Genomic DNA, 27,797 nt, shown 5'->3' on the forward strand with positions numbered 1-27,797 from the left:
AAAGTATCTATGAGTTGGTACAATGAAATGGGTGAGCCACCAACGTAGTGGTCTTGAGCATTCAATGTACTAAGATTAAATACTAGTACAGGTTGCTTACGATTTCCCGTCACCAAATTTCCACCAATCCGGTTCATACCACTTATGGGTCCTGTTTCAAGGAAGCTGTTAGCGATTGTCGATTCCCTGAAAAAGAAAAGGATGCAAAAGGCAAACATGGTACACAAATCCCATTTCTTCTGGCTCAAACAACTCACGCTTCAGAAAAGACCTCCCCAGATTTCATACAACCTATGTAGACACGAGGCTTGTCCCAGTGAGTTTCAAGCATTGCACTCAGAGTGTCTGCATAAACACAATATGTTGTTCCATGTTAGGTGCTGCTTTTCCCCGCAAAAATACTGAAAGTGCTATTTGACTATAAAACATGTCGAGCAAGTGCGAAAAATGCATTCCAGAAACCAAGATCATGCAGATAGACTTTTTTACAGATAAAAAAGTTTCGCTTCGACAAGGCCCAGGAATCACGCAATCTCTCGCCCCCGCATAGCCAACCTCAAAGACAGCAACGCTAACACGGGCTTCTTCCACCGGCAGTGCTTGTTCAGACGACAGAAGAACCGCATCTTTAGCCTTACTGCGGATGGCAGGGTGCTCACGGACCACACTGAGATGGCGCAGGCAGCCTTCCTCTATCACGACACCCTGCTCAGCACCGCCGCCGACCAGGAGCACTCCCTGGACCTGTCGCAGCTCATTGAACCGACAGACCTCGCCGACCTTGACGAACCGTTCAGTGCAGAGGAGATCTGGGAGGCTGTCAAGCGCCTCCTCGCGCGCAAGGCGCCGGAACCAGACGGGTTCACAGTGGAATTCCTTCGCGCGTGCTGGAGCATCGTCAGGCAGGACTTTCTCGACGTGCGCCAGCAGCTCTATGACCTGCGAGGAAGGGGGTTCTGCAAGCTGAACCAAGCGCTTCTGATGCTGCTCCCGAAGAACGCCGCAGCCCATGGACTGCGCGACTATCGGCCGATCAGCCTTATTCACCTTGTGGCCAAGCTCTTCGCCAAGGTGCTTTCGAGCCTCGGCGCCAAGCTGGATCGCCAGTCAGCCGTAACCAGAATGCATTCATCTCGGGACGGAGCTTACACGACAACTACGACCTCGTCAAGCAGTCGCTCAAGCTGTTACACCATTTGGGAGCTCCACGAGTCATGCTTAAGCTCGACCTCACGAGCGCCTTCGACTCCATATCGTGGCCATTCCTCTTCAAGGTTTTGCGCCAATATGGATTTGGGAACCGCTTTCTCCAGCACGCATGTTCTAATGAACAGCAAGCCCAGACGACCCATCTGGCACCGACAAGGGCTCCGCCAGGGCGACTCTATGTCCCCGTAGCTCTTTGTGCTCACCGTCAACACGCTCGGACGGCTCCTGAGACGCGCCCACAGCTTGGGCATTCTGCAGCCGCTGCACCCCTGATGACACATCCCCAAGCGATCTCTCTTTACGCCGGTGACGTCATGGTCTTCTGCCATGCCACGGCTGGCGACGTCACTGCGGTCAAGGAGATCCTCGCCTTGTTCCGCAGGGCCTCTGGCCTCCAAGTGAACTTCGCCAAGAGCTCCGCTACCATCTTGCACGGTGACTAGGCGGCCACGGAGACGATCGCGCACCTCAGATGCCCAATGGTGACACTCCCTATCACCTACCTCGGCATTCCCCTGTCCACACACCACCCATCAGCCGCCCAGCTGCAGCCCATGGTCGATTCGGTCGCCGCACGCCTCCCAACTTGGAAGGCCTGGCTGATGACCAAAACCGGGCGCCTCGCACTGGTTAAATCAGTCATGTGCATGATCCCGGTGCACCAGCTGCTCGTGTTCGTGCCCCCTAAAAAGGCTATCAAGCAGCTCGAGAAGATTCAGTGCGAACTTTTGTGGGCCGGGCGCGCCGCTGCCAACAGAGGGCACTGCCACGTGAACTGGAACCGCGTCTGCCGCCCCGTCGAGCTTGGGGGTCTAGGCATGCGCGACCTCGAACGAGCCGGCCTTGCACGGAGGCTGTGTTGGCTGTGGTTCACCGGAACAGATCCCAAGCGAGCGTGGCAAGGGCTTAACCTCCAGTTCTTGTCCATGGAGTGTGCGCTCTTCTGGCCATGCACGTCCATGGTCATTGGGAATGGATTGACCACCCTGCTATGGGAGGACCGGTGGATCAACGGCCAGTCCGTCTGCGAGCTCCTGCCCAACCTCTATGCATCCCCAAGCGACGGCGCATGGCGAGAACCATGGCGGACGGGCTGAATGGCAACTCTTGGGCACGCAACATTCATGGCAACCTGGGCCTGCATGAGATTGGTCAGTACCTGCAGCTTTTGCAGGTAATGCAGCACACCGAGCTCTCTGCTGCCCCGGACCAGCTGATCTGGAAATGGACGGCGAGCGACACCTACTCCGCCCAATCTAGCTACTTGGCCACATTCCATGGATCGACGACTTGCTACTCCTGGAAGCTTATCTAGAAAAGTTGGGCGCTGCCGAGAGTAAAATTCTTCCACTGGCTGGCCAACCAAGACCAGTGCTGGACTACTGAGAGGTTGGCTCGCCATGGACTACAACACCACCCTTGTTGTCTCCTATGCAATCAAGAGCCGGAAATGCTCCGACACCTACTGCTGGAATGCCCCTTCGCTCGCCAGGCATTGCACGAGGTCCTGGCCTGGCTGCGCATTCCAGCCCCGATTCCCACCCGCGAGCCCTCGCTCATGGACTGGTGGAAGCATGCCGAAGAGAACACACCACCGAGCCTTCACAAAGCCCTGAAACCCGTTGCGCTGCTGGTGCCTTGGATGGTTTGGAAGCATAGGAATAGCTGCATCTTCGACAATGCATCACCATCTATGAATACGCTACTCGAAAGGATCAAGGACGAGGCCTGCTCTTGGGCGGCTGCTGGGGCACTTGGCCTCCGGCTTGTGCTACCACAAACCTAGGACATGCACTAACCATGCTGTAACCTGCGCGTCCTCGGACGTCTGTAATTGAACTTCTATCTTTTCAATGCAAAGAAACGCAAAGCTTCTGCGTTTTCTCAAAGAAAAAAGTTTTACTTTATTCTGTAGAAATGCAATAGCTAACTGAAGTCCCTTTTCCAACTCCCAAGTTCATTACCATCATAACATATCAACAAAAAAAATTGGAGCACTTAAATTGGCAATAACAAATTGATACTTGAAGCATATCATGCAGATCAGTAGATTGATACAGCTCCTCATCCAAACATAATAATCCCCTTTGTCTGTAACTACTGGTTCAATAATAATATTTTTGGTTGCTCATACACTCCAAACAAAAATTATACAAGTACATTTATCGTAAGAATACCTTAATATTAAAGTTCATGAATTTTTAAAAGCATATTTTGGTAAATAATACAAGCCATAGTCAGATCCTCAAGATTATGTACAGTCAAAATGCATAAACTATTTTGAACTGGAAGGAGTACCATTTATCCCAGAAAATTGTTCAGACGTAATAAAAGTTAACAGATGATACTTACCAACATTTATGTATATATCATCATTGAACTTAGCATAAAATTCAGCATCAAATGTCTCTGCAGCATTAGCAACGTAACGTTTTGTCTTCTTAGGGAGCTCTTCATCAGACTCTATGTGATCATCCTGCAATGCCCAATAATAGTCAAGAACTACAAAGTGAGAAACAAAACATCCAGTGTAAAAAAAATAAAACACGGCTCTAGCAAGTTATCTTGAAATGAAAAAGGTTGGCCAGGGTAATATTTCACTAGTGTTTATGTTCTATTCATATTTGAATTTTGCAACGTTGCATTCCGTGAACTTTCACCTGCAGAAGAAAAACAATGGGCCCGCATGTTGGAACAATGCAACGTTGCTGTCACCTAGGAAATAAGCTATCAGTATTCCCAGCTATGGTCACCTTTCTTCAGGTGAAGACATCTGAGCGGATGACCAACAAATCATTCGATGTGATGTTGGCTGCTTTCCGCGAATCTTTCCCAGATGCGTTTGAGCTGCCACACACCTACAGTAAAATGAAGAATTTCCTTCATGCAGTTGGAATTGGATATGATATGATCCATGTTTGTAAGGATTATGCCAACTTAAGTGAATTCCAGAAATGCAAATCATCAAGATGGAAAGATGGCACTGCTGTGAAGAGGATTCCTCATAATGTTCTGAGACATTTTTCAATTACACCAAGATTGCAGAGGTTGTTTCATGATGCTGAAACAAGAGAGGATGTAATGTGGCATTCTAGGAACCAGGAGTACAGAGATCAGAATGTAATGAGCCATCCATCTCATGGTAGTGAGTGGAAAAGCTTCAATGATAAACACAAAGAGTTTGTTGCTGACTAGAGAAAAATTAGACTTGGCTTAGCTTCAGATGGATTTAACCCATTTGGCCACCAGAGCGCCACATATAGCATGTGGCCAATGCTTGTTATCCCTTACAACATGCCTCCAAATGTCTGCACCAAAGAATCAAACTACATGATGGCCTTGCTCATCCTAGGTCCAAAAAGTCCTGGAAAGGATTTTGATTTGTTCATGGAGCCTCTTGTGGAGGAACTTCAACAGCTATGGAAGGGTGTTCTCACTCGACACCTATATAGCAGCCCACCAGCAGATTTCTTTCTGCGTGCTGTTATAATTTGGTGCATCCATGATTATCCGGCTTTGGGCACTATGTCAGGGCGAACGACACATGGTTACAATGCATGTGTTCGCTGTGACAGGAATCCGCTGCCATACGCAATACTTAGCAAGATCTGTTACATTGGACACCGTCGTTTCCTTGCCAAGGACAAGCCGCGTCCTTGAAAATACCGAAGACATGTGTTCAATGCAAAGCATGAAAACCGTGATGCGCCAAAGAGGCTCACCACCGATGAGTTGCAAGTCGAATTAGAGAAGGTCAGGCATATTACACCAAGAAACCATCCTGGTAATGGTAGCGAGAAAAGGAAGCGTGGCAGGATAGAAGAGAGATTATTGTTTACCCGCAGGTCCACTTTGTGGGACTTGGAGTATTGGAAAGATTTGGATCTGCGGCATAATCTTGATGTGATGCACATCGAGAAAAATATATGTGACAGCATTATCGACACACTTCTTAATATTGAAGGCAAGACGAAAGATACCTTAAAATCTAGGATTGATTTGACACACCTGGGTATCAGAAAGGATTTGCAGGTGCAAGATGAAGGTAAACCACGGGATATGGCACCAGCTATGTACGTCTTGGACAAGGTAAAAAGAAAAGAATTCTGCGAGGTCCTGTCACGTGTGAGATTCCCACATGGATTTGCTTCCAACCCTGAAAGGAGATTCAGTGCAGATGGAAACAAGGTACAAGGGTTGAAAACTCATGACTGCCACGTCCTACTTCAAAGGGTTTTACCTGTTATCCTTAGAGGATTGGGCCGCCCTGACTTATACAGAGCAGTTGCAGAGTTGGGACAATTCTTCAGGGAACTCTACAGTAGGAATATCAGGATAGATGCTTTGGAGCGTCTTAGAGACAAGATACCAACTATCCTATGTGACCTTGAGAAGATATATCCTCCAGCCTTCTTTGATGTGATGGTGCATTTGGCTGTTCATTTACCTGATGAGGCACTACTTAGAGGTCCAGTACAGTATGGCTGGATTTACCTTATTGAAAGGCGGCTAGGCACTTTCAAGGGCTATGTTAGGAACAGAGCTAGACCCGAGGGTTCCATTTCAAAGGCCTACATTGCTACAGAAGCGTTGACATTCTGCTCAAAATACATTGAAACAGCTGATCAGCTTAGCAAAGAGGTGGGTGAAGACAATCCCGGGCTCAATGTTTTCGATTATTCTGTTCGAGTTACAGGGAAGAGTCGACAAGAGGACAAACCTAAAGATTTGGACAAAATGGTTTGGTATGTGTTGAATAACTGTGCTGAGATACTACCTTATATCAAGTAAGTGCAGTACTGCAGCTTATACATCGTAATCTACTAAACTTTCAGCACATTCTTATATATTTAGATGTTTGACGCGATCACTATGTTGTGAAACATTTACAAAGAGGAATTACTACCGCAAAATCCAAGAAACATTGACAAACTGGTTATGGCAGGATTTGCGAAATGGTTCAAGAACCATGTAAGCTTTTGAAGTGCACTGTCAATTTTTTTTAATATATTGAGTACATAAGATGATCAGCTTGTCTATTTTCTAACCATAGGTTAAGAAGATGCGGGAGGATGGGAATGCAGTTGATGATGCCCTTTACTCACTAGAAATAGGTCCTAATATTCGGGTAAGACATTATGAATCTTGCGTTGTTGGAGATGTGCGCTACAACACCCTTGCACGAGATGAAGGCAGGAAGACACAAAACAATGCCATCATGAGGACGGATACATATGACAAAGAGACAACTGAAATGTATGCTAACATAACAGACATTGTTCAGTTGCAGTATATCTCCAGTTTCGAGGATCATCGGTGTGTAGTTCTGTTGTGCTGTCGTTGGTATAACCTGTTTTCCAGGATCGCAAAACCCAGAGCTGATGATTATTTCAAATCCATCAATGTCAAGGCGGCGTACCAGACCAACGAGCCTTTTATTTTGGTAAATCAAGCAACACAGATATCTTTCTTGGAAGACACATTTGCACGTAGCGATGACTGGAGAGTATTGCAAAGGTTTGAGCAGAGGAATTCGTTTAATGAAGTTGCACAACAAGATGATGCTTACACTGCTCCTGATATACAAGATAACACAGATGTTCCTAATATCTTTGAGAACCATCATGTCAATGACGCCGGCGAAAAGATTGCCTGTCGTGCTGTGGACATACAAGAGTTGATCAAGAAGAAGCCAACGTTCGAGGACGTTGAGGACGAAGAAGAAGATGACACCATGGGGAATTACGATTCATACTGATACACATGGCGAAGATGTTGACGCTGCTGCTGCGGATGATGATTACATTGCTTTTGTCGTATTTACCTGTCAGAAGACGTTTTTTTATCTACTATGTGAAATTGTGTTTGCTATGACAACTGAAACCTGATGAACATGTTGTTTAGTATTTTGCTGTGAGAACATCACTTGTTATGTATGCTGATTTGTGTTTGGTGATTGTATGACAACTAAAATATGATGACATTGTTGTTTAGTTGTACTCATATTTGGCTGTGAAACTTGAACTTGATGACATAGTTTGCTGTCGGACTGCAATTTGCTTGACGTCTTCGAATAAGAACAAAGCTGACCCGATAGGGCCTCTGGTATTTATTTATTTATATGAGCAAAAGGGGATACCCCTGATTTCCGTTAATAGAAATCATTAGATGTTCACAACACTACGCCCAGCCTGCTACACAGGTTTCATTCATTACTAGTTTCAGCAAAGTGCTCATGTCGTAGCCACTGAATACATCACGAGTGCTACATACACTGCAAATAAAGAGACAATCATCCTACAGAGCACATTAATTTTGCCCATTATCTTCACAAGCTCTTTCATCTCCTCATTGCTGTCAAGGTCGTTCAGCAGCTGTTGATTGGCCATGATCAGAGGAACTGCATCTTTAACCTTCTGCTCTGCATCTTCCTCTTCTGCAATTCCTTCAGTTACTTGTCCAACACCCCAACCTGCTAGTATTGGGATTCCTCGGCTAACCAAATAATCAGCGTAGTTGCATTCCCCCACATCAGCAACTTCCCAGAAATACAAATCACACGGATCTTCCCATTTCTGCACGAATCAAATTGGTAGATCATCAACCAAACTATTAAAAAATCAGCAACTAAAAGCAGCAGAACAACACTTAAACATATTATTACCCCATGATTCGGGCATTTGTAGAAGACTCGGCCAGGGTTGCGGATTGTGGTTGAGACGCGACGGATGACTCTGCATGATTTGCAGCAGTGGCACCATACCAACAACAGCGGGTTGCGATGAGAAATCGGCTGCGGTGCGCGTGCTGGCAAGGGTGTGATGAGACCCACAGGCGATGGTACGGGTGGCGACTTGGCGCATATCTGGTTGTTGCCTACTGAAGAGCAGGTGGACGAGCAGCCAGCGGACATGGTTGCTGCGGCCAGAGCTTCTGATGCTAGGCAGAGTAAGTAGAGAAGAGGAGAAGCGAACGTTGGATATGTTAGTTTCATTACTTGCAGAGTAGCATAACACCATATATATTCATAGTATAGGTTTGGATTCGAACCAGCTACAGGAGCACGTCTTTCTTTTTTCTAAAACTCGGCAACATCTCTTTACTGGTATACTAGCTTGTTCTATACGCCTTCCCAAGTCTTTGATTTTCTTTCCCTTTTTTTGCGAGGAAGGAAGGAGGACAAAATTGAGAGTTCCTGGGACTCGAACCCAAGACCTCTCGGTTGAAAACCAAGGGTGCTAGTCACTTATGTGGCGAATGTTCCCTGTGAGGAGGACGGCAGACGAACGCATTTTCCTCTTAGTTTTCTTCCTATATATAAAAAAGTATGCTACTTGGTGTCCGCTTAGTCAAGAAATAATTGTGCCAACCTTGACCGTTGGATTGACATTCAATGTCAGTCGCGTTTCTTCAGTCTCTTCTTCCTCAAGCCGCCAAAGCCAAACCAGCACCGGCGGGACCGCCTGCTCTCGCCTCCCACGGCTGGCTGTGATCTTCCCTGTCTCCTGTTCGTTCCCGTCCGAGGCCTCACCATCGTCCTCCGCCTTGGTTCGCTCGCCGCGGAGCCGCCCTCCGGTGTTGTCAACATGGTCAACAACCGAGAGGAATAAGGAGATGACTGTACATGGTGAGGATGACAGTAGGGACCCAGCAGCGTGTGCAGTAATTTTGTTTTTTCGGGGCGGAGAGGGGTATCAACTGGGTTGTGCGGGACCCGTGGCCCGTCTAGCCCAGGCTTTTATTTCATATGTTTAGCACATGACCAACCCAGATTGTTTTTTTCCTTTCTGAAAATGGCTAGCCAACTATTTTGTTTTTTGCAGAATAACAAACGTAGGCCTACTTGCTTTTCTATGCCCTGCTTGGGCCGGAAATCTTTCAAGATGAGGAGGGATGCATTTTGCCCAGAAAATGGGCTATAAGTAATAAGAAATGGGCTATAAGTAATAATAAATGGGCTGTAAAATGAAAAAAATACAGCAAACAGGCAATTAGTTCCAAAATACTGTTTTCTTTCGGATTTTGATATTTTAAATTTCATAGTTTTTGTGCGGGTAAAATTTCGTTGAATTTAAATTAAGGTATATTTAGATTTAAAATTAATTTGAATCTGGCTAGAAATTTCGGGTTGTATGCTATTTGGGACAGATTTGGAGGCTGACTTGTGGGTCTACTAGGTTGACGTGTACTTTGGTTTTGTCAACTTAGTCCACAAATGATTCTAGCAGCAGTGACCGTTGGATGTTAATCCAACGGCCGTGCTGCTTCTTCAATATCTGATCTTCTTGCTCAAGCCGCCCAAACCAGCTCCGGTGGGATTGCCTGCTCCCGCCTCCCGTGGCCGGTTGTGCTACCGCACAGGCCGCACCGCCCCACCCTACTTCATTGCTGGCCAGGCCATTCCTCTACTCACCCAGACCTCCTGTTATTTTCCGGCGACGGCAGCCGGACCAGTAAACCCTCGTACTCCCCACCGCATGGGCAACCATTGCCGAGTCTTCCCTGGCTCCATGTCGTTCCCTTCCTAGGCCTCGTCGTCGTCCACCGCCATGGTGCTCTCGGCGCGGCCTTGTCAACTTGGTCAACGAACGACATCCATCGGCCGTGGACTGTACGCGCAAAATAATGATTCCTCCACCTGACAGCTGGGACCCACCGGAAGGGCCTCTGTATTTCGTAAAAAAACGTTCCCCCTACTGACATGTCGGATCCACCAGCTATATCTTCGCAGGCAAGGAAGTGCCTCCTTATTATGCACAAAAAAATGAATACCTCCCTGCTAGCTGGGACCCACCATAGTGGGACGATGACTTGTGGGCCAACTAAGTTGATAGAGATGGAGGGCTTTGTCAACTTAGTCATTATGAACGATTCTAGCTCTAGTGACCGTACGATGTCCATCCAACGGCCGTAATGCTTCTTCAACCTCTGGTCTTCTTGCTCCAGCCACCCAAAGCAGCGTCAGTCGTGCCGCATGCTCCTGCCTCCCGTGGCCGGCTGTGCTGACGCGGAGGCCTCACCGCCCCCTACTATTCCCACCGCTGGCCAGGCCCTGCGACGACGGCAGCCTCACACCGCAGCCGAATCAATGAACCCTCGTACTCCTCTCCGCGCGGGCTTCCACTGTCGCGTCTTCCCCGGCTCCGCGTTGTCCCCTTCCTAGGCCTCGCCGTCGTCCACCGCTGTGGTGCTCTCCGCGCGGCGTGGTCAACATGGTCAAGGAACGACTTCCATCGGAAGAGTACTGTACGTGGAGAGGCTGATAGCTGGGTCCACGGCCATAGCCCAGTTTTTTTGTGATTTGCCAAGTAAGTCGCTTTGTCAGGCCTGTTGGGCTGCAAATCTTTCAAGACGAGGAGAGCTTTCATTCAGCTGGTCAAGAAAATGGCCCATCAGTAATCAGAAATGGGTTGTACATTTTTAAAACACATCAAACTGGCAATTAGTTTCAAATATCTTTTTTTCATTTCAAGATTTTAAATTACATTAATTTTTATGCGTGGAGAATTTGTTGGATTTTATATTGATATACATTTATTTTTAAAATCAGTTTGAATGTGAGTCAAAATTTCGGGATTAAAAACAGTTCAGACCGCACCGAAATATGCAAAATTTCATATAATTTTTTAACCATGGCCACAATATGGGCTGTAATGCTAACAAAAAGAATATGGGCTCCAAAAAAACCTTAAGAATTAGCAAATGGGCTCAAAATTATTAGAAATAATGGCAGATGGGCTGTATGCTGTTTTCCACAGATTGAGGCTTTCCTAAAAAAAGGTTGACGCACAAGCAGTGACTGTTGGATGTCCATCCAACGGCCGTCGTGCTTCTTCAGTCTCTGCTCTTCCTGCTCCAGCCACTCAAACAAGCGCCGGCGGGACTGACTGCTCCCTCCTCCCCGCAGCCGGCTGTGCTGCCGCGCAGGCCTCACCGCCCCACCGTACTCCCATCGCTGGCCTAGCCATCCCTCTACTCACCCACACCTGCTGTTATTCTCCGGCGACGGCAGACGAACCAGTAAATCCTCGTATAGTCGTACTCCCCTCCGCGTGGGAAACAACTGCCGAGTCTTCCCTACCTCTGTGTCGTTCCCTTCCTAGGCCTCGCCGTCGTCCACCGCCCTAGTGCTCTCAGCATGGCCTGGTCAACGTGGTCAACGACCGACATGCATCTGAAGTGGACTATACGTGGAGAGGCCGACAGCTGGGTCCACAGCCGCACACAAGGAAATGCCTCCTTATTACGTGCAAAATAATGATTCCTCCACCTGACATCAGGGACCCACCGAAAGGGCCTCTGTATTTCGCGAAAAAAACGTTACCGCTGCTGACAGCTCGGACCCACCAGCTATATCTTCGCACGCAAGGAAGTGCCTCCTTATTACGCACAAAAAAAAATGAAAACTCCCCCTGTTAGCTGGGACCCAGTATAGTGGAAGGCTGGCTTGTGGGCCTACTAAGTTGACGGGGATGGAGGGCTTTGTCAACTTAGTCAATATGCACGATTCTAGCTCCAGTGACCATACGATGTCCATCCAACGGCCGTAGTGCTTCTTCAACCTCAGGTCTTCTTGCTCCAGCCGCCCAAACGAGCGTCGGTCGTGCCTCGTGCTCCTGCCTCCCGTGGCCGACTGCGATGCGGTGGAGGCCTCACCGCCCCCTACTACTCCCACTGCTGGCCAGGCCATCCCTCTACTCACCCACACCCCCTGTTACTCTGCGGCGACGGCAGCCTCACACCGTAGCGAACCAGTGAACCCTCGTACTCCTCTATGCGTGGGCATCCACTGCCGCGTCTTCCCCGGCTCCGCGTCGTCCCCTTCCTAGGCCTCGCCGTCGTCCACCGCCCTGGTGCTCTCGGCACGGCGTGGTCAACGTGGTCAAGGAACAGCTTCCATCGGACGTGGATTGTACGTGGAGAGGCTGATAGCTGGGTCCACGACCGCAGCAAGGAAGTGCCTCTTTATTATGTGCAAAATAATTATTGCTCCACCTGACAGCGGGGACCCACCGGACGGGCCACCGTATTTTGCGAAAAAAACCTTTTGCCCCTGACTGCTGGGACCCACCAGCTACATCTTCGCACGCAAGGAGGTGCCTGACAGTAGGGACCCACCTGGTCGAAGCGTACGTAGCGTTGTCATTCTGGTCGCGAACGTGTACGTCCATACTGGTCGATGTAGAGGCGCACACGTGTAGTAGTCGAGGCGCGCACGTATCATAGTAGAGGCGCGCACGTAGCATGTACACGTATGTACAACGGCCAGGGTGCAAGAAAGAAAATACGGCCACGTATGTGTACATACGGGCGGGGTCTCGAATGCCTACTTGCGCATACGTACGGCCAGGGCTCATGTACATGGCCGGGTCAGAACGGAGAAACAGTGTCGTCGTCCTGTTCACGGGGAGGCAACGGAATGCGTCGTGTTCATGGGGAGGCAACGGAATCCGTCATGTTCATCGGGAGGGCTTGGACGGAACAGGCGATGGAAACGAGGCCTGGCGTACCGCCGAACAGAGGAAACGGCCTTGTGTTCGACCGGCCACGTTCGAAACGGGATCCTATTCATCGGGAGGGGTCTGGCGTACTGCAAAACGGAGGAAACGGACCTCCTACGGTCGAAACAGGGGTCCTGTTGATCGGGAGGGGTGTGGCGTACAGCAATACGAACGAAACGGACTTGTGTTGGAGCGCTACGGTCGAAACGGGGGTCCTGTTCATCGGGAGGGGTGTGGCGTACCACAAAACAGGACTCTGGGATAGTGTTCATCTCCACCGTCGACCTCCTCCAGCCTCCACGGGCTCCTGTTCATCCAGCCTCCACCGCGCGCTACTCCACTGGCTACTGTTCAACCACCCCTCCACCATCTACTGTTCATCCAGCCCTCCACACCACGGGGTCGTGTTCAACCACCCCTCCACGGGCACCCCTCCACCGTCTACTGTTCATCCAGCCCTCCACACCACGGGGTCCGGTTCAACCACCCCTCCACGGGCAACCCTCCACCGTCTACTGTTCATCCAGCCCTCCACACCACATGGTCCTGTTCATCCACCCCTCCACGGGCACCCCTCCACCGTCTACTGTTTATCTAGCCCTCCACCACACTGCGGGGTCCTGTTCATCCAGAGGAAACGCCACCGCTCACTGTTCATCCATCCCCCCTGCAACGCTCGCTGTTCATCCTAGAGGCAACATCGATCGGCTTTAGTTAGCAGCGATCGATCGCTCGTGTTCAGTAATGCGTAGCCTGCAGTGCAATCGCTCGGGTTCAGTTAGAGCCCAACGCCTTGCTCGGGTTCAGTTAGAGCCAACACCTCGCACACACGCGCGTACGTGTACGAGAGAAACGCGCATCGCTCGGCCCCCGACCTCCCACCATAACTGGGAACTCCCTGAAATTTTCCTCGCCCTCGCTTCTACCATGGTTTTTTCCGTCATGGACGACCCAAAGAATGTCATGCAGCTGCGTCTCCGGCCCGCCTAGGACGAAAAGCCCATTTTCTGTCATGATTTTTTGTCATAGAAGTAGGATCCCACCACATCTATGATGATACCGGGTTTTGTCACAATTATCGTCATAGAAGTGTCATATGTATGACAGACAAAAATTTCGTTCGGCCCAAAATGTCACGGATGTGTCTTTTTTTGTAGTGTATATATTGATGTCAATTTTCAGTTTTCCAGTTGCTAAAGCATTGATATATTTTTTCATGCTCATGTATTATAGCTCCCACATCTCTCTCCATCGTTGCAGATTTCTTCCAAGCATAGTGAGTTGCTTATATATTAATGTGAAATTTCACTTCTTGAACTTGCCAATGCATATTTTTTTGTTCATGCTCATGTATTGGTAGCTCCCACATCTCTCTCTGTCTCCTTCCATTTGTTGCAGATTTATTCCGAACAGAGTGAGCTGCGTATATATTAATGTGAAATTTCACTTCTTGCACATGCTAATGCATTGATACTTTTTGTTCATGCTCATGTATTTTCGCTCCCACATCGCTCTCTGTCACCTTCGATTTGTTGTAGATAGAAGTTGTTTTGGATTGACGAGAAAGTTCAAAGGTACTGCTAAGTTCTTACCATGATTGATTCAACGCCTCCACACCGTCCCCAGGCATAAATCCGATGGTACCCAGCCTCGCTATGGTTAGAATGACCACCATCTTCTCTTCGCCAACTCCTCATGGTTGTGCTGCAGGGTGAAAGCGCGTGGGAAGAGCTCCTCGATCCTGATGTGATGACGACTATGCACGGAGCAGGAGGAGCCCGAGTAGGGATATGGACGCCACTGATGAGTACGGCGGCAGCGCTGCCGCTTCTCCGTTCTATTGTGCTTCTTCTCTATTCTTGTTTGCTTCATCTCTCTTAGTTATCTTCCTGTTGTTGTCATTGTTGTCGGGGAGGACGTTGGGTGCTGGGGCTCCACCCAATAGGACTCCATATTAATGCTACCCCCAATCCTCAATCTACCACTAGATTCAGACTATTTTGGTGATGGATTTTTCCTCCTAATTTGGTTCAGATGATGCCAGTCCAAAGATTGAATATTTGTTCTGGTGTGTTGGTTTGGGGAATCCGAAAGCTCATAGTTTGTGATGGCCACTAATTAGGTTCAGGTTAGTATGTGTACTCTCATATCTTGTATGTATATGTGATCATGATTTTCTGCAGCTTTTTCCCAATCATCAGCCCGTCCTTTTTTTGTTAGGCCTAATCCTGTTATATGGTTAGGCTGCTTTATGCTATTAGTGTAATTTGTGCCAGCAGCAAGCATGTAGTGAATAGGTTATTAATGCAGTTTTTATCCCTCTAATAATGTATATTGCCAAGAAATTTCCCGAGAGTAAGAAAATAAATTAGAAATTGTATGAGCAGATAGAAAGTGTTGTTGTGGACATTTAATTGGTAAGCAGAAATACTTATGTTTTCCTCAGTTACAAAAAAATGCTAAACATGGTCTTTATCTTACCTTCTCGCTCTCGGATTTATCTTTCCCTGTCTACACCATTTTTGGGCTGCCTAATTTTTTGTTAAACTAAATGTGGTTATTAGTACATACCAGAAACAATAATACCCAACAAAAAGCACCAATATTTCTCTCATACTTTCAAACTACTGCTCTTCTTTTAGCATCCAGACTGATGGCCACACCTTTATCTTATACAAGGAAAATAAATTTCTATGCCAAGAACGGATTTTATAGCGTGTAGATGATGCACTTAGGCCAAGAAACACTTTTAAAGGACATATTTCGATAGTCTTCCTCTTTGTTGTGTTTCACAGGTGTGGCTCTCGCGGGATCGGATGTTGTTGCCCCATTATTTCTTTGCCAACAGGCAACAATAATGTATCAATTGTTTCTTCACATCAGTGTTCCAGTTGCATGTGCTCCCCCTTACCCTTAGCTTTTCCTCTTTGGCCATAAACGGTAAATTCTCTGTTTTCCTTGCTCTATGGAAGCCACCTTAGCGTTACTTATGTTTTTTGTTTTTTTCACTAGATCTATTTTTGCTCAACAACACTTTATTTCATTTTTTTGTTGCAACTTACTCTCCACAATGAGCAGTAAATGATACTCCCTCCGATCCATAATATGTTGAACTAAGATTGAATTAAACCTAGTTCAAAATTGTGACACATATTTTGGATCGGAGGGAGTAGTACACTTATGATATACCTGTCAGCTATTATTTATCTGTATATTGCTTTGCCCATATTATTCACTTGAAGAAAATCATACCATAGTAAGTAAAAAAAATAAGAAAGAGAGTTATACAATGAGTAGTGATACTTTTGCCCAATTTTGGTGCCAACAATTACAACAACAGACATTTCAACTATTTCCATTTAGCATAGTCTGTGGGTTGCAACAATTATAGAAGAGGCACATTCTAGCTATTCATTTGTCTATTTTTGGTGCCAAGAGTCTCATTGTCATCTGTTCACTAGAACGTCAAGGCGCGCTTTGCCGCGCCCGCCATCTTGATGAAAGAGTATCGAGACAATATAAATATTGATGAAAAAAATGGAAGGTATAATTATCAATGGAGATTTGAATTATAATGTAATTCCTCCGTAAAGAAATATAAGAGCGTTTAGATCACTAATAAATCAGTCGCAAATCCATAAGAAAGAACCAGAAGAACTAAATCTCTGTTTTCTTTGTCGCTAATGGGCCGAATTATTTGTAGTCCCTTCTTTCCTAAGAAGAACCAGAAGAACTAAATCTCTGTTTTCTTTGTCGCAATAATGGAGCGGCCGCGGCAAAGCACGGCTTTTGCTTCTAGTTGCAGTGAAGCCCAATAAAAAACATTGATTGTTGTGTGCTCTTCTTACTGAAGATTATACTGGTGTCAACTGCTTTGTGAGAAAAGAAAGAGATGACTTGATGTGCACTTCTTATCATCAAATCAAATGGAATAAACGAATAGGGTTATATATGAACAATACACACAAGGTCCTGCATCATCAACTAACAACCAACTTCTTTGTTTCACTGTTCGTGTGTGCCTTCCGGTCCATCAAATATAGTTGTGCTTCACCTGCCTTCCGTTGACAATCATCTTTCTATTGCATACTATGTGGTTGGATGTTGGTTGAACTACTGTTGCCTTATAAACAAACATTTTTCTATCAAATCTTTTCTTCTTGCTTTTGGAATAAGCTGCATGTGTTTCCAAATACCAAATGTTTTCTTCTTACTTTTGGAAGAAGCCTTTTGACCTTCTTATTATGCATGCAGGTTGGTGATATTGAAGTTATCGGCTTTCTTATGCAAACTGAAATAATTCCTCCGTGCTTGCGTACCATGGAGATGGCCAGTGAGCTATCAAAAACCGTATGTAGCTAACCATCTCAATCGCCATTTAAATACTATCATGTTCTTTCTTTTATGTTTAGCCTATAAAAGGTCAAATTGCTTCTTCTTTTCAAAAACTAAATTTTGCTGTCTAAAGTTCATATGGAACACTTCATTACGAATTAACTATCAGTTCATAGGTTCTTGATTATCTGTAGACTTCTCTGCCATGCCAGGCTTCTCACTAATAATATTTTAAAACCACTTCACAATTTATAGACCTAAAAGGTGTATTATGCGAGAAACCTCAAAAGCTATTTGGCTTTGGCATTTCAGTAATTGACCTATGCTGCTAATGTCGTCGTGTTACTATTATCCATTATCACTTTGACTGGAAGATCAATAATTTCGTGCACGCATAAATATGCCAGCATTTTTTCTACATATTTGTTATATAACCCACAGGAGATGAATATTTTTAGGTACTTAAGATTTTTTTGGGTGGAGTTCAAATTGAGGCTAGGCAAAATGGTATCTTATATAGACAATGAGATAAATGTGTAGTTGTCACTCCTGACTTCGCTCTTCCGGTTGACATGTGGTTGTCACCATGGGTCCTCTGTATCATGAATCTTGCCACTTATGAAATAGAGATATTTTAGGTTTCCTTTTAGGTCTGTCAACCCATTATTTATCTATTTTAGCTTCCTTTGGCAGATGATGCACAATCTAGATAAGGATCTATCCCTGTTGCCCAGTTGCGTGTCAATTGGGTTATTCATTTTCGTTGTTTCCTTTTGGGTGCAGCTATTGACATTTTCCCTTTGTTGTAGTGGCTAGTAGTAAACTAACTGAAATGAATATATGCGTACGTTGCAATTTCATTTTATTAGATATCATAGAGATTCTGCTGTACTAGCGTTCTTGCATAGTAAGCTAAGCATGCTATACATAATATCAGTGGCATCGAATTGGAAGCAGCGTTCTTTGTTTGACGGAGCTGAAGCACGGAATCTGCTTGATTCACTATGCTTCTGTTTCTTTGTACGAAAAAATTATTTCCTCTCCAACTTGTGAGACACATAACATTTCTCATTTTCGGTAGGTATTTCTTGTCTGAGCATTTCTATGTGATATACTGTAGGTTCTAAGAACTATAGATAGGACCACACTTTATTTATTGATAAAGAAAATCTGTATTAAGTATGGAAACCATGAGTTAACATATTGGACTGTGGATAGAGTTTTCTCGGAGGTTGGTATTCTGTTCGTTCTGCCATTTTCAGATCATTCAAGTTTCTGCACTTTCACTGTATTTTTTACATGCAGCGATTCTTTAAATTAAGGTCATATTGACAGTTCTAAATTGGTACACAATAGGTTCCCATGAAATTTACCAGCAAGGTTACAGGGAAAATGTGCTATGAAGACTCTGTTCGATGAAAAATTAGCATCTTGGCGAAAGGAAAGTGGATGGCTTGCGGCTCTGGCGCCGGGGCGACGCGCCCGGCGCGGTGGCCTCCCAGCCACGCCCGCAACCCCCCCCCCCCTCCGGCGTCTTCGGCCGCCTCATCCCCCTCCGCGGACTCCCCGCCCCCTCCCCCCTCCCTGCTGCATGCTCTGTCCTCCCTAGGCCCTGCGCGGGTGGTGTCGATCGACATCGCCGAGGCGGATGACCTCGAAGCCGGGCGTCTGGTGGTCTGCCGTGACTGGGTCCCCCTGGTCCTGCTCGCGTGCCGCGGCCGGCCGGCGCCGGCACCGGCAGCCTTACTCCCAGGGGTGGGAGTTCGACTACCGACGTGGCAGCCCAGCCCCGACACCGGTCGCTGAGTACTCCTCAGACGCCAGGGAGACAAGGCGCCGCCTTGAGGCCGGGGGGATGACGCCGTCGTCACCCCCGCTCCGCCGGTTGTGGGGTTGCGGGCCGTGCTGACCGTGGCGCTGCGTGCATCTCGTGGCGGGCTCCGACCCTCGCTTCCCCTGGCTCCCTCTGGGATCCGCCACCGGCATGGCCCGCGCTGGCTTCGGTGCTCTCGCGCCGCTTCCCGTTCCGCCCTTTCATCGCCTCCTTCGGTTCCTCCCGTCCCCGGCCCTCGAATACTCCCCACCATCCGGCTAGGCCTGCTCCTTCCCATCCATCCTCATCGCCGGTGGTGCTCGAGGAAACCCTCGCTGCTCGCCTGCCTGGGCGGTGGACTTGGGCCGACCCTCGTTGGGCATGGACCCCCTTCTGGCCTGCCTAGCCTACCCATGGGGCTCCTGGTGGGTCCTGGGCAGTTGGGCTGCTGCAGGCCCAATTGGCCGCTCGATTTGGCCCCCAAAGGGTTCCCGATCCAGCCACTGTTCGCCCCATCCCAGTCCCCTCCTCTTCGTTTCCCGATACCCTAGCGCTGCCCCTAAGCCGCCGCGCCACTCTGCCCCCCTCCCCCCGCCGGTGTCTCTGCCGCCCCTCCCGGTCATGACCCGCGTGTGGGGTGACGCGGCCGGCCGCCCCAAGAGTTACCAGGAGGACCGCCGCTGATGAGGACATCAATACCATTGTTACACCCACAGCCCCTACTGTTACATATACTGGACCAATTACTAGAGCTCGGGCACGCCTATTAAATTACCAGGTACTTTTGTTTCTTGGTAATGATTCTAATGTTCATGAGATTATGATGCTGCCTAAATTGGATACATTTGTTTTGCTTACAAATGAAGGGCCTAGCTTGGAGAAGGATGAACATTGGAGCAAGAACACGCATGGAGTTGATGGCATGCGCAAGGGGATCAAGAACGGAGTTACAAGTGATGATTTCAGGACTTTGAAGCCGCCATAAGGAGTGCATGAAGCCTTGGACGAAATATACAAGATGCCACTTCATAATATTCGTCCATAGGCTATTCTAGGTGCTGCGTCACCTTATTAATGGGCCAGGTCTATGTAATTTCGAATACTTAAGTATAGGCTATTTTTAGAGTCCGTATGTGTGGGGAAACAAGAGTTAGGGTTGGTTTCGGACCCCACCGTCAAGGGCCACGAAATTCCCCCCTCTTCCTCCATATATACAGCCCTTAGGGCGTCGTTTAGACTTTGGGTTTTGTTTACATTAAAAGTTCACCATAGCTACAACTTCGCGTACTTCGTTTGTGTCCAACGACTAGACCAAGACGTCACAGAACCCCACCTTGATCAATAAAGCTTTCATCTTATATTCGCAATATCCCGATTGCAATCTCAGTTTCTTGCTTGTTCTTCGTTTGCTCGCATGAAACAGACCCTCGTGGTCAGGTTGATCGTGCTCCGGCGTGGTCAATAACCCTCGGAAGTTGGTTTAGCGATTGCTAAGGCGCGACGTCTCGCACGTTCGTAGTCGGATCGTCAAGGCTGACTCCCAAGAAAACGATAGCCACCATCTCATCGAAACATCGGGACACCTTAGCCTCTATCAAGTGGTATCAGATTTCTAGGTTGCTCGGTGAGATTTTACAGTTTTTCGTAGATTAGATCGAGTCTGCTCTTCATACCTACAGTCCACCCAAAAGCCAGAAAAAAAATTAGGGTTAGTTCATCATATCCGAACCAATCTGAGCCTTTGCATGATCTTTTTAGGGTTTTTGCTTTGTTGAATTTGCGGTTGCATCGTCGTGTCAAGTTGCTGGTCTTAGAGTCTAGTCTTTTAGAGTTTAGATTTCTGGTCATAAGTTGTCACGCCGCCGCCGCACCATCATCATCGCCCATCTACCACTTTTTCTTATCTACCACCGCTCTGAATCCATATCCATATACCACCACCAAACCGTATCCATATGCCACCACCAATCTGTATCCATATACCACCACCGCTGCCATATACCACAACCATATATCCACCACCAATCCGAGTTCTTCTCATATTAGGTTTGTTCTTGAGATCAATCTAAATTCTAATTCGTGTTTCCTTGCCTGCGTAGGTCTCGAAAAAAAAGAGTCTGGAGACCCCCGGGCAGTTTTTAGGCCAAAATTTTCACGGGAATTTTTTTCCCTATCCTATTTTTAGGCTTTTCTGAGTCTTTTGAGCCACGTGCCATCATAGTGATTTTTTGTCGCACTTTTTCGTTGTCGCTGCCCTGATTTCCGAAAAAAAAGTGAAAAAAAATTCCGTGCCCATCCTATCAGTTTGACGAGGGAAGAGTTTTGAGACACTCGCCATTATAGTGATTTTTCACAAAAAAAAAGAGGAGCGCAAAAAAAAGGAGCGCAAAAAAAAAGAGTTCCAGAGTGTGCTTTTCCCTTATTTACGTGCAGCGCCGTGATTTTGTTAGTGTTCTAGGCTCGCGTCTCTAGCACGGTCTAGCCTAGGACCAGCACAGTACCGTCGTTGAGCGTTTATTCAACTTTGCATCTCTGAATTGATTATTGCTGACCCTTTTTGCTACCATACTATAAGCCTTCCCAGCTCCACATACATCTACGTCGTGCGTTTGACTCTCCCTGGCAATCGCTCTATCCAAGCTTTTGAGAGTTTTGACTACAACGGTTGCCGATCACCGCCTGCTGCTGGGTAAGAACTGGTAAGAATTTGAGATTTGCTTGACGGATTTGTGACACCCGCCACCACCACCACTTGTTAGTAGTCTGTAGGATCATATTCTTGTGTGTTTCTATTGCTGCTAACCATGCCAGGATCACAAGCCGACGAGACTGACTGGGAGAACTTGACGAACAAGGAGCTTCATGATACGTTTCAGCAAATGATGAGTGGACAGGTGCACGATGTGATAAACAGATTTGAAGAGGCCATGGAGAAGATAGATGGCATGGAGAAGACATTTGAAACAAAGCTCGATAACAAGTTTGCTGAATTGCTTTCGTGTTTTCCACCACCACCACCGGCTGCTCCTGCCGCACCTCTGCAACAACAGCAACAACATCGACTACCTCCACGTCGGGAAACAGCCCTCTGCCGAGCGAGCCGTGTCCCTCTTCAGTCGGGCCAAACTGCTGGTGCTGCTGTTGATACTTCTGTGGCTCCTACTGCTGATGTGGAGGAGGATGATTATGTGGGAGATTATGAGGATGAGGTTGATCAAAATCAGAACTACGTGCCACCACCAGCACAGCAACCACCAGGTCGTCCACATGCAAATAATGGCAATGGTAGGGCTCACCCTCAGGTACGAGATCATGACCATCTCCCTAAACTAAAATTGAATATTCCACCATTTGAGGGTAGATATGTTGCTGATATATATCTTACTTGGGAGTTAGAAACTGAACAACGATTTACATGTTTACAATATCCCGAGGAGAGACGTGTTCCTGCTGCTGTTTGTGCGTTCACTAGTTTTGCATGTGTTTGGTGGTCTGAGCATTGTAGATTATATCCTATTCCGGCTACTTGGGCTGCTTTGAAAATTGCTATGCGTACTCGTTGGGTTCCACCATATTATCAACGTGAATTACTTCAAAAATTGCAGCGCTTAAGACAGGGAAAAAATTCTGTAGAAGAATATTATCAGGAATTACAAACTGGCATGATTAGATGTGGTATTGTTGAGGAGAATGAAGCTATGCTTGCACGTTTTATGGGTGGATTAAATAGAGAGATTCAGACGATTCTAGAGTATAAGGAGTATACTAATATCACTCGTTTATTCCATCTTGCTTGTAAAGCTGAACGTGAAGTGCAGGATCGACAGGCATTAGCGCGGATTAACTTTTCTGCAGGTCGACCTTCATCATGGACACCACGTGCATCATCTACTTCCACACGTTCTGCTACACCGGCGCCTCCATCGGCTGCAACCTCCAACTGTGATACAATAAAGCAGGCACAATCACCACTATCTGCCAAGAGCACACCTTCTGGGCCTGCAAAGAGCTCTTCTTCATCCATGGCATCAACAGGGCAAACACATGATATTATTTGTCGACGTTGCAAGGGTGGAGGTCATTATGCGAGAGAATGCCCATCTAAGCGTGTGATGATTGTTACTGAGGATGGTGGGTATGAGTCCGCTAGTGACTATGATGAGGAGACCTTGGCTCTTATTACACGTGAAGAACACGGTGGAGACGATTCTGATCATGAGACGCAATACATGGCTCCTGAAGATGCTGACAGGTATGAATGTTTAGTTGCTCAACGTGTTTTGAGTGTGCAGGTTACACAAGTTGAGCAAAATCAGAGGCATAATTTGTTCCATACAAAGGGAGTTGTGAAGGAACGTTCTGTTCGCGTGATCATAGATGGAGGGAGCTGCAATAACTTGTCTAGCATGGAGATGGTGGAGAAGCTATCTCTCACCACAAGACCACATTCACATCCTTACTACATCCAATGGTTCAACAACAGCGGCAAGGTTAAGGTAACACGTACTGTTCGTGTGCATTTTAGTATCTCTACATATGCTGATTATGTTGATTGTGATGTGGTACCTATGCAAGCATGTTCCTTATTACTTGGTAGACCATGGCAATTTGATAAAAATTCTGTACACCATGGTAGAAACAATCAGTATACTCTTGTTCATAACGATACAAATATTACTTTGCTTCCTATGACTCCTGATTCCATTTTGAAAGATGATATTAATAGAGCTAATAAGCAAAACAGGAGACAAATAAGAGTGAAAATCAGATTGTGGCAAAAGAATTTGAGCACCAAATGAAGCCTAATAATAAACCATCTACTGTTGTTTCTGAAATTAAATTGAAAAGTGCATGTTTACTTGCCACCAAATCTGATATTGATGAGCTCGATTTTAGCAAATCTGTTTGCTATGCTTTTGTGTGCAAAGAGGCATTATTTTCATTCGAGGACGTGCCTTCCTCTTTGCCCCCTGCTGTCACTAACATTTTGCAGGAGTTCGCTGACGTCTTTCCACAAGACGTGCCACCGGGATTACAACCTATTCGAGGGATTGAGCATAAAATTGACTTAATTCCCGGTGCTTCGCTACCCAACCGTGCACCATACCGCACCAATCCAGAGGAGACGAAGGAGATTATGCATCAAGTACAAGAACTGCTCGACAAAGGTTATATACGCGAATCCCTTAGTCCTTGTGCTGTTCCTATCATTTTAGTGCCGAAAAAGGATGGTACGTCGCGTATGTGCGTTGATTGTAGAGGCATTAATAATATTACTATTCATTATCGTCATCCTATTCCTAGGCTAGATGATATGCTTGATGAATTGAGTGACTCTACAATATTCTCCAAAGTTGATTTGCGTAGTGGATACCATCAAATTCGTATGAAATTGGGTGATGAATGGAAAACAGCATTTAAAACTAAGTTTGGATTATATGAGTGGTTAGTCATGCCTTTTGGGTTAACTAATGCACCTAGTACTTTCATGAGGTTAATGAACGAAGTTTTACGTGCTTTCATTGGACGATTTGTGGTAGTTTACTTTGATGACATATTGATTTATAGCAAATCTTTGGAGGAACATTTGGGAACATTTACGTGATGTTTTTATTGCTCTACGTGATGCACGTTTGTTTGGAAACCTTGGAAAGTGCACCTTTTGCACCGACCGAGTATCTTTTCTTGGCTATGTTGTTACTCCACAGGGAATTGAAGTTGATAAAGCCAAGATTGAAGCTATTGAGAGTTGGCCGCAGCCCAAAACGGTCACACAAGTGAGGAGTTTCCTTGGCCTCGCTGGTTTCTATAGGCGTTTTGTGAGAGATTTCAGCACCATTGCTGCACCTCTCAACGAGCTTACAAAGAAGGATGTGCCTTTTGTTTGGGGTACCGCACAGGAAGAAGCCTTCACGGTATTGAAAGATAAGTTGACACATGCTCCTTTACTCCAACTTCCTAATTTCAATAAGACTTTCGAGCTTGAATGTGATGCTAGTGGAATTGGATTAGGAGGTGTGTTATTACAAGATGGAAAACCTGTTGCATACTTTTCTGAAAAATTGAGTGGGCCTAGTCTGAACTATTCTACTTATGATAAAGAATTCTATGCTCTTGTTCGGACCTTAGAAACATGGCAACATTATTTATGGCCCAAGGAATTTGTTATACATTCTGATCATGAATCTTTGAAACACATTAAAGTCAAGCAAAACTGAACCGTAGACATGCTAAATGGGTTGAATTCATTGAGACTTTCCCTTATGTCATTAAACACAAGAAGGGTAAAGAAAATGTTATTGATGATGCCTGGTCTCGTCGTTATACTATGCTTTCACAACTTGACTTTAAAATATTTGGTTTGGAGACCATCAAAGATCAATATGTTCATGATGCTGAATTTAAAGATGTATTGCAGAATTGTAAGGAAGGGAGAACTTGGAACAAGTTCGTTATTAACGATGGATTTGTGTTTCGTGCTAACAAGCTACGCATTCCAGCTAGCTCCGTTCGTCTTTTGTTGTTGCACGAGGCGCATGGAGGAGGATTAATGGGACACTTTGGCGTCAAGAAGACGGAGGATATACTTGCTACACATTTCTTTTGGCCAAAGACGAGACGGGATGTTGAGCATTTTGTTGCTCGCTGCACTACATGTCAAAGAGCTAAGTCACGACTCAATCCTCATGGTTTATATATGCCTTTGCCTGTACCTAGTGTTCCTTGGGAGGATATATCTATGGACTTTGTTTTAGGTTTACCTCGAACAAAGAAGGGGAGGGATAGCATATTTGTTGTCGTGGATAGGTTCTCGAAAATGGCACACTTTATACCATGTCATAAAAGCGATGATGCTGTTAATGTTGCTGATTTGTTCTTTCATGAAATTATTCGCTTACATGGTGTGCCAAATACTATTGTTTCAGATCGTAATACTAAATTTCTGAGCCACTTTTGGAGATGTTTATGGGCTAAGTTGGGGACTAAGCTGCTTTTTAGTACTACTTGTCACCCCCAAACGGATGGACAAACTGAAGTAGTCAATAGAACATTGTCTACTATGCTTAGGGCTGTTTTGAAGAATAACAAGAAAATGTGGGAAGAATGCTTGCCTCATATTGAATTTTCTTATAATCGTTCATTGCATTCTACTACTAAGATGTGCCCTTTTGAAATTGTGTATGGTTTCCTACCTCGTGCACCTATTGATTTGTTGCCTCTTCCATCTTCAGAGAAGGTTAATTTTGATGCTAAAGAACGTTCTGAATTGATTTTAAAAATGCATGAGTTAACTAAGGAAAACATTGAGCGTATGAATGCAAAATATAAACTTGCTGGAGATAAGGGTAGAAAACATGTTGTGTTTGCGCCTGGAGATCTTGTTTAGTTACATTTGCGTAAAGATAGATTTCCTAATCTGCGCAAATCAAAGCTAATGCCATGTGCTGATGGTCCTTTTAAGGTGTTAAAGAAAATAAATGATAATGCATATAAACTTGAGCTACCTGTAGATTTTGGGGTTAGTCCCACTTTTAACATTGCAGATTTGAAGCCTTATTTGGGTGAGGAAGATGCGCTTCCATCGAGGACGACTTCGTTTCAAGAAGGGGAGGATGATGAGGACATCAATACCATTGTTACACCCACAGCCCCTACTGTCACATATACTGGACCAATTACTAGAGCTCGCGCACGCCAATTAAATTACCAGGTAGTTTCGTTTTTTGGTAATGATTCTAATGTTCATGAGATTATGATGCTGCCTAAATTGGATACATTTGTTTTGCTTACAAATGAAGGGCCTAGCTTGGAGAAGGATGAACATTGGAGCAAGAACACGCATGGAGTTGATGGCATGCGCAAGGGGATCAAGAACGGAGTTACAAGTGATGATTTCAGGACTTTGAAGACGCCATAAGGAGTGCATGAAGCCTTGGACGAAATATACAAGATGCCACTTCATAATATTCGTCCATAGGCTATTCTAGGTGCTGCATCACCTTATTAATGGGCCAGGTCCATGTAATTTCGAAATACTTAAGTATAGACTATTTTTAGAGTCTGTATGTGTGGGGAAACAAGAGTTAGGGTTGGTTTCGGACCCCACCCTCAAGGGCCATTAAATTCCCCCCTCTTCCTCCATATATACAGCCCTTAGGGCATCGTTTAGACTTTGGGTTTTGTTTAGATTAAAAGTTCGCCATAGCTGCAACTTCGCGTACTTCTTTTGTGTCCAACGACCAGACCAGGACGTCACAGAACCCCACCTTGATCAATAAAGCTTTCATCTTATATTCGCAATATCCCGATTGCAATCTCAGTTTCTTGCTTGTTCTTCGTTTGCTCGCAGGAAACGGACCCTCGTGGTCAGGTTGATCGTGCTCCGGCGTGGTCAATAACCCTCGGAAGTTGGTTTAGCGATTGCTAAGGCGTGACGTCTCGCACGTTCGTAGTCGGATTGTCAAGGCCGACTCCCACAGAAAACGATAGCCACCATCTCATTGAAAGATCGGGACACCTTAGCCTCTATCAGCCGCGACCCTCCCCGCTCCTCCCTCGAGGGCCTCTGGCACGAAGCTGATCTACGCCGGCAGCTATCGACCAGGGAGTCCTATCGCTCCCCTCCTCCCCGCGAGTCCCGCCGCTCGCCAGTGCGTGCGAACCGTCAGTCGCCCCGGGGGGAGCCCCACCGCTCGCCTGGCCGACGCGCTTCCCCAAGGGATGAGCTCCAGGACCGGCAGTGATCTCCATCGGACGAGCAGTGGCGCTCCTCCCGGCGCCGCTCGCCATCTCCTCCTCCTTGTCGCCAGGACCGCCCCCCTCTCCTCCCCGCCTGCAGCAGCAACAAACAGCCAACGCCCCTCACCCCCGCTGTTATCAGCCACCCCAAAACCAGCCGTCTTTTCCCCCGGCCAATGGGGGCAATGGTGTGATGCCCC

The 27,797-nt window shown here is 46.4% G+C and overlaps 1 protein-coding gene across 1 annotated transcript; it reads right to left on the minus strand.

Moving 5' to 3' along the window:
* Window positions 1–27,648, minus strand: LOC123191667 (hydroxyproline O-galactosyltransferase HPGT1-like). Its single transcript, XM_044604321.1, has 4 exons — window positions 27,522–27,648; window positions 3,562–3,711; window positions 258–345; window positions 1–151 (listed from the first exon to the last, which is right to left on the minus strand). The coding sequence occupies exons 1-4, from the start codon at window positions 27,646–27,648 to the stop codon at window positions 97–99; spliced, it is 420 nt and encodes a 139-aa protein (XP_044460256.1). The 3' UTR covers window positions 1–96.
* Window positions 27,649–27,797: the final 149 nt, after the last annotated feature.

Source organism: Triticum aestivum, chromosome 2A (genome assembly GCF_018294505.1).
Source record: "Triticum aestivum cultivar Chinese Spring chromosome 2A, IWGSC CS RefSeq v2.1, whole genome shotgun sequence".
Lineage (NCBI taxonomy): Eukaryota > Viridiplantae > Streptophyta > Magnoliopsida > Poales > Poaceae > Triticum > Triticum aestivum.

Excerpts from the sequence above, each read along its gene's own strand:
- LOC123191667 (XM_044604321.1), bottom strand. The coding sequence starts at position 27,648 with ATGGCGAGCGGCGCCGGGAGGAGCGCCACTGCTCGTCCGATGGAGATC. Across the intron at positions 3,712-27,521 it reads TCCCCCCGGGGCGACTGACG|TTCTTGACTATTATTGGGCA; the intron begins GTTCGCACGCAC and ends CTCACTTTGTAG. Across the intron at positions 152-257 it reads GGGGAGGTCTTTTCTGAAGC|GACCCATAAGTGGTATGAAC; the intron begins GTGAGTTGTTTG and ends TCCTTGAAACAG.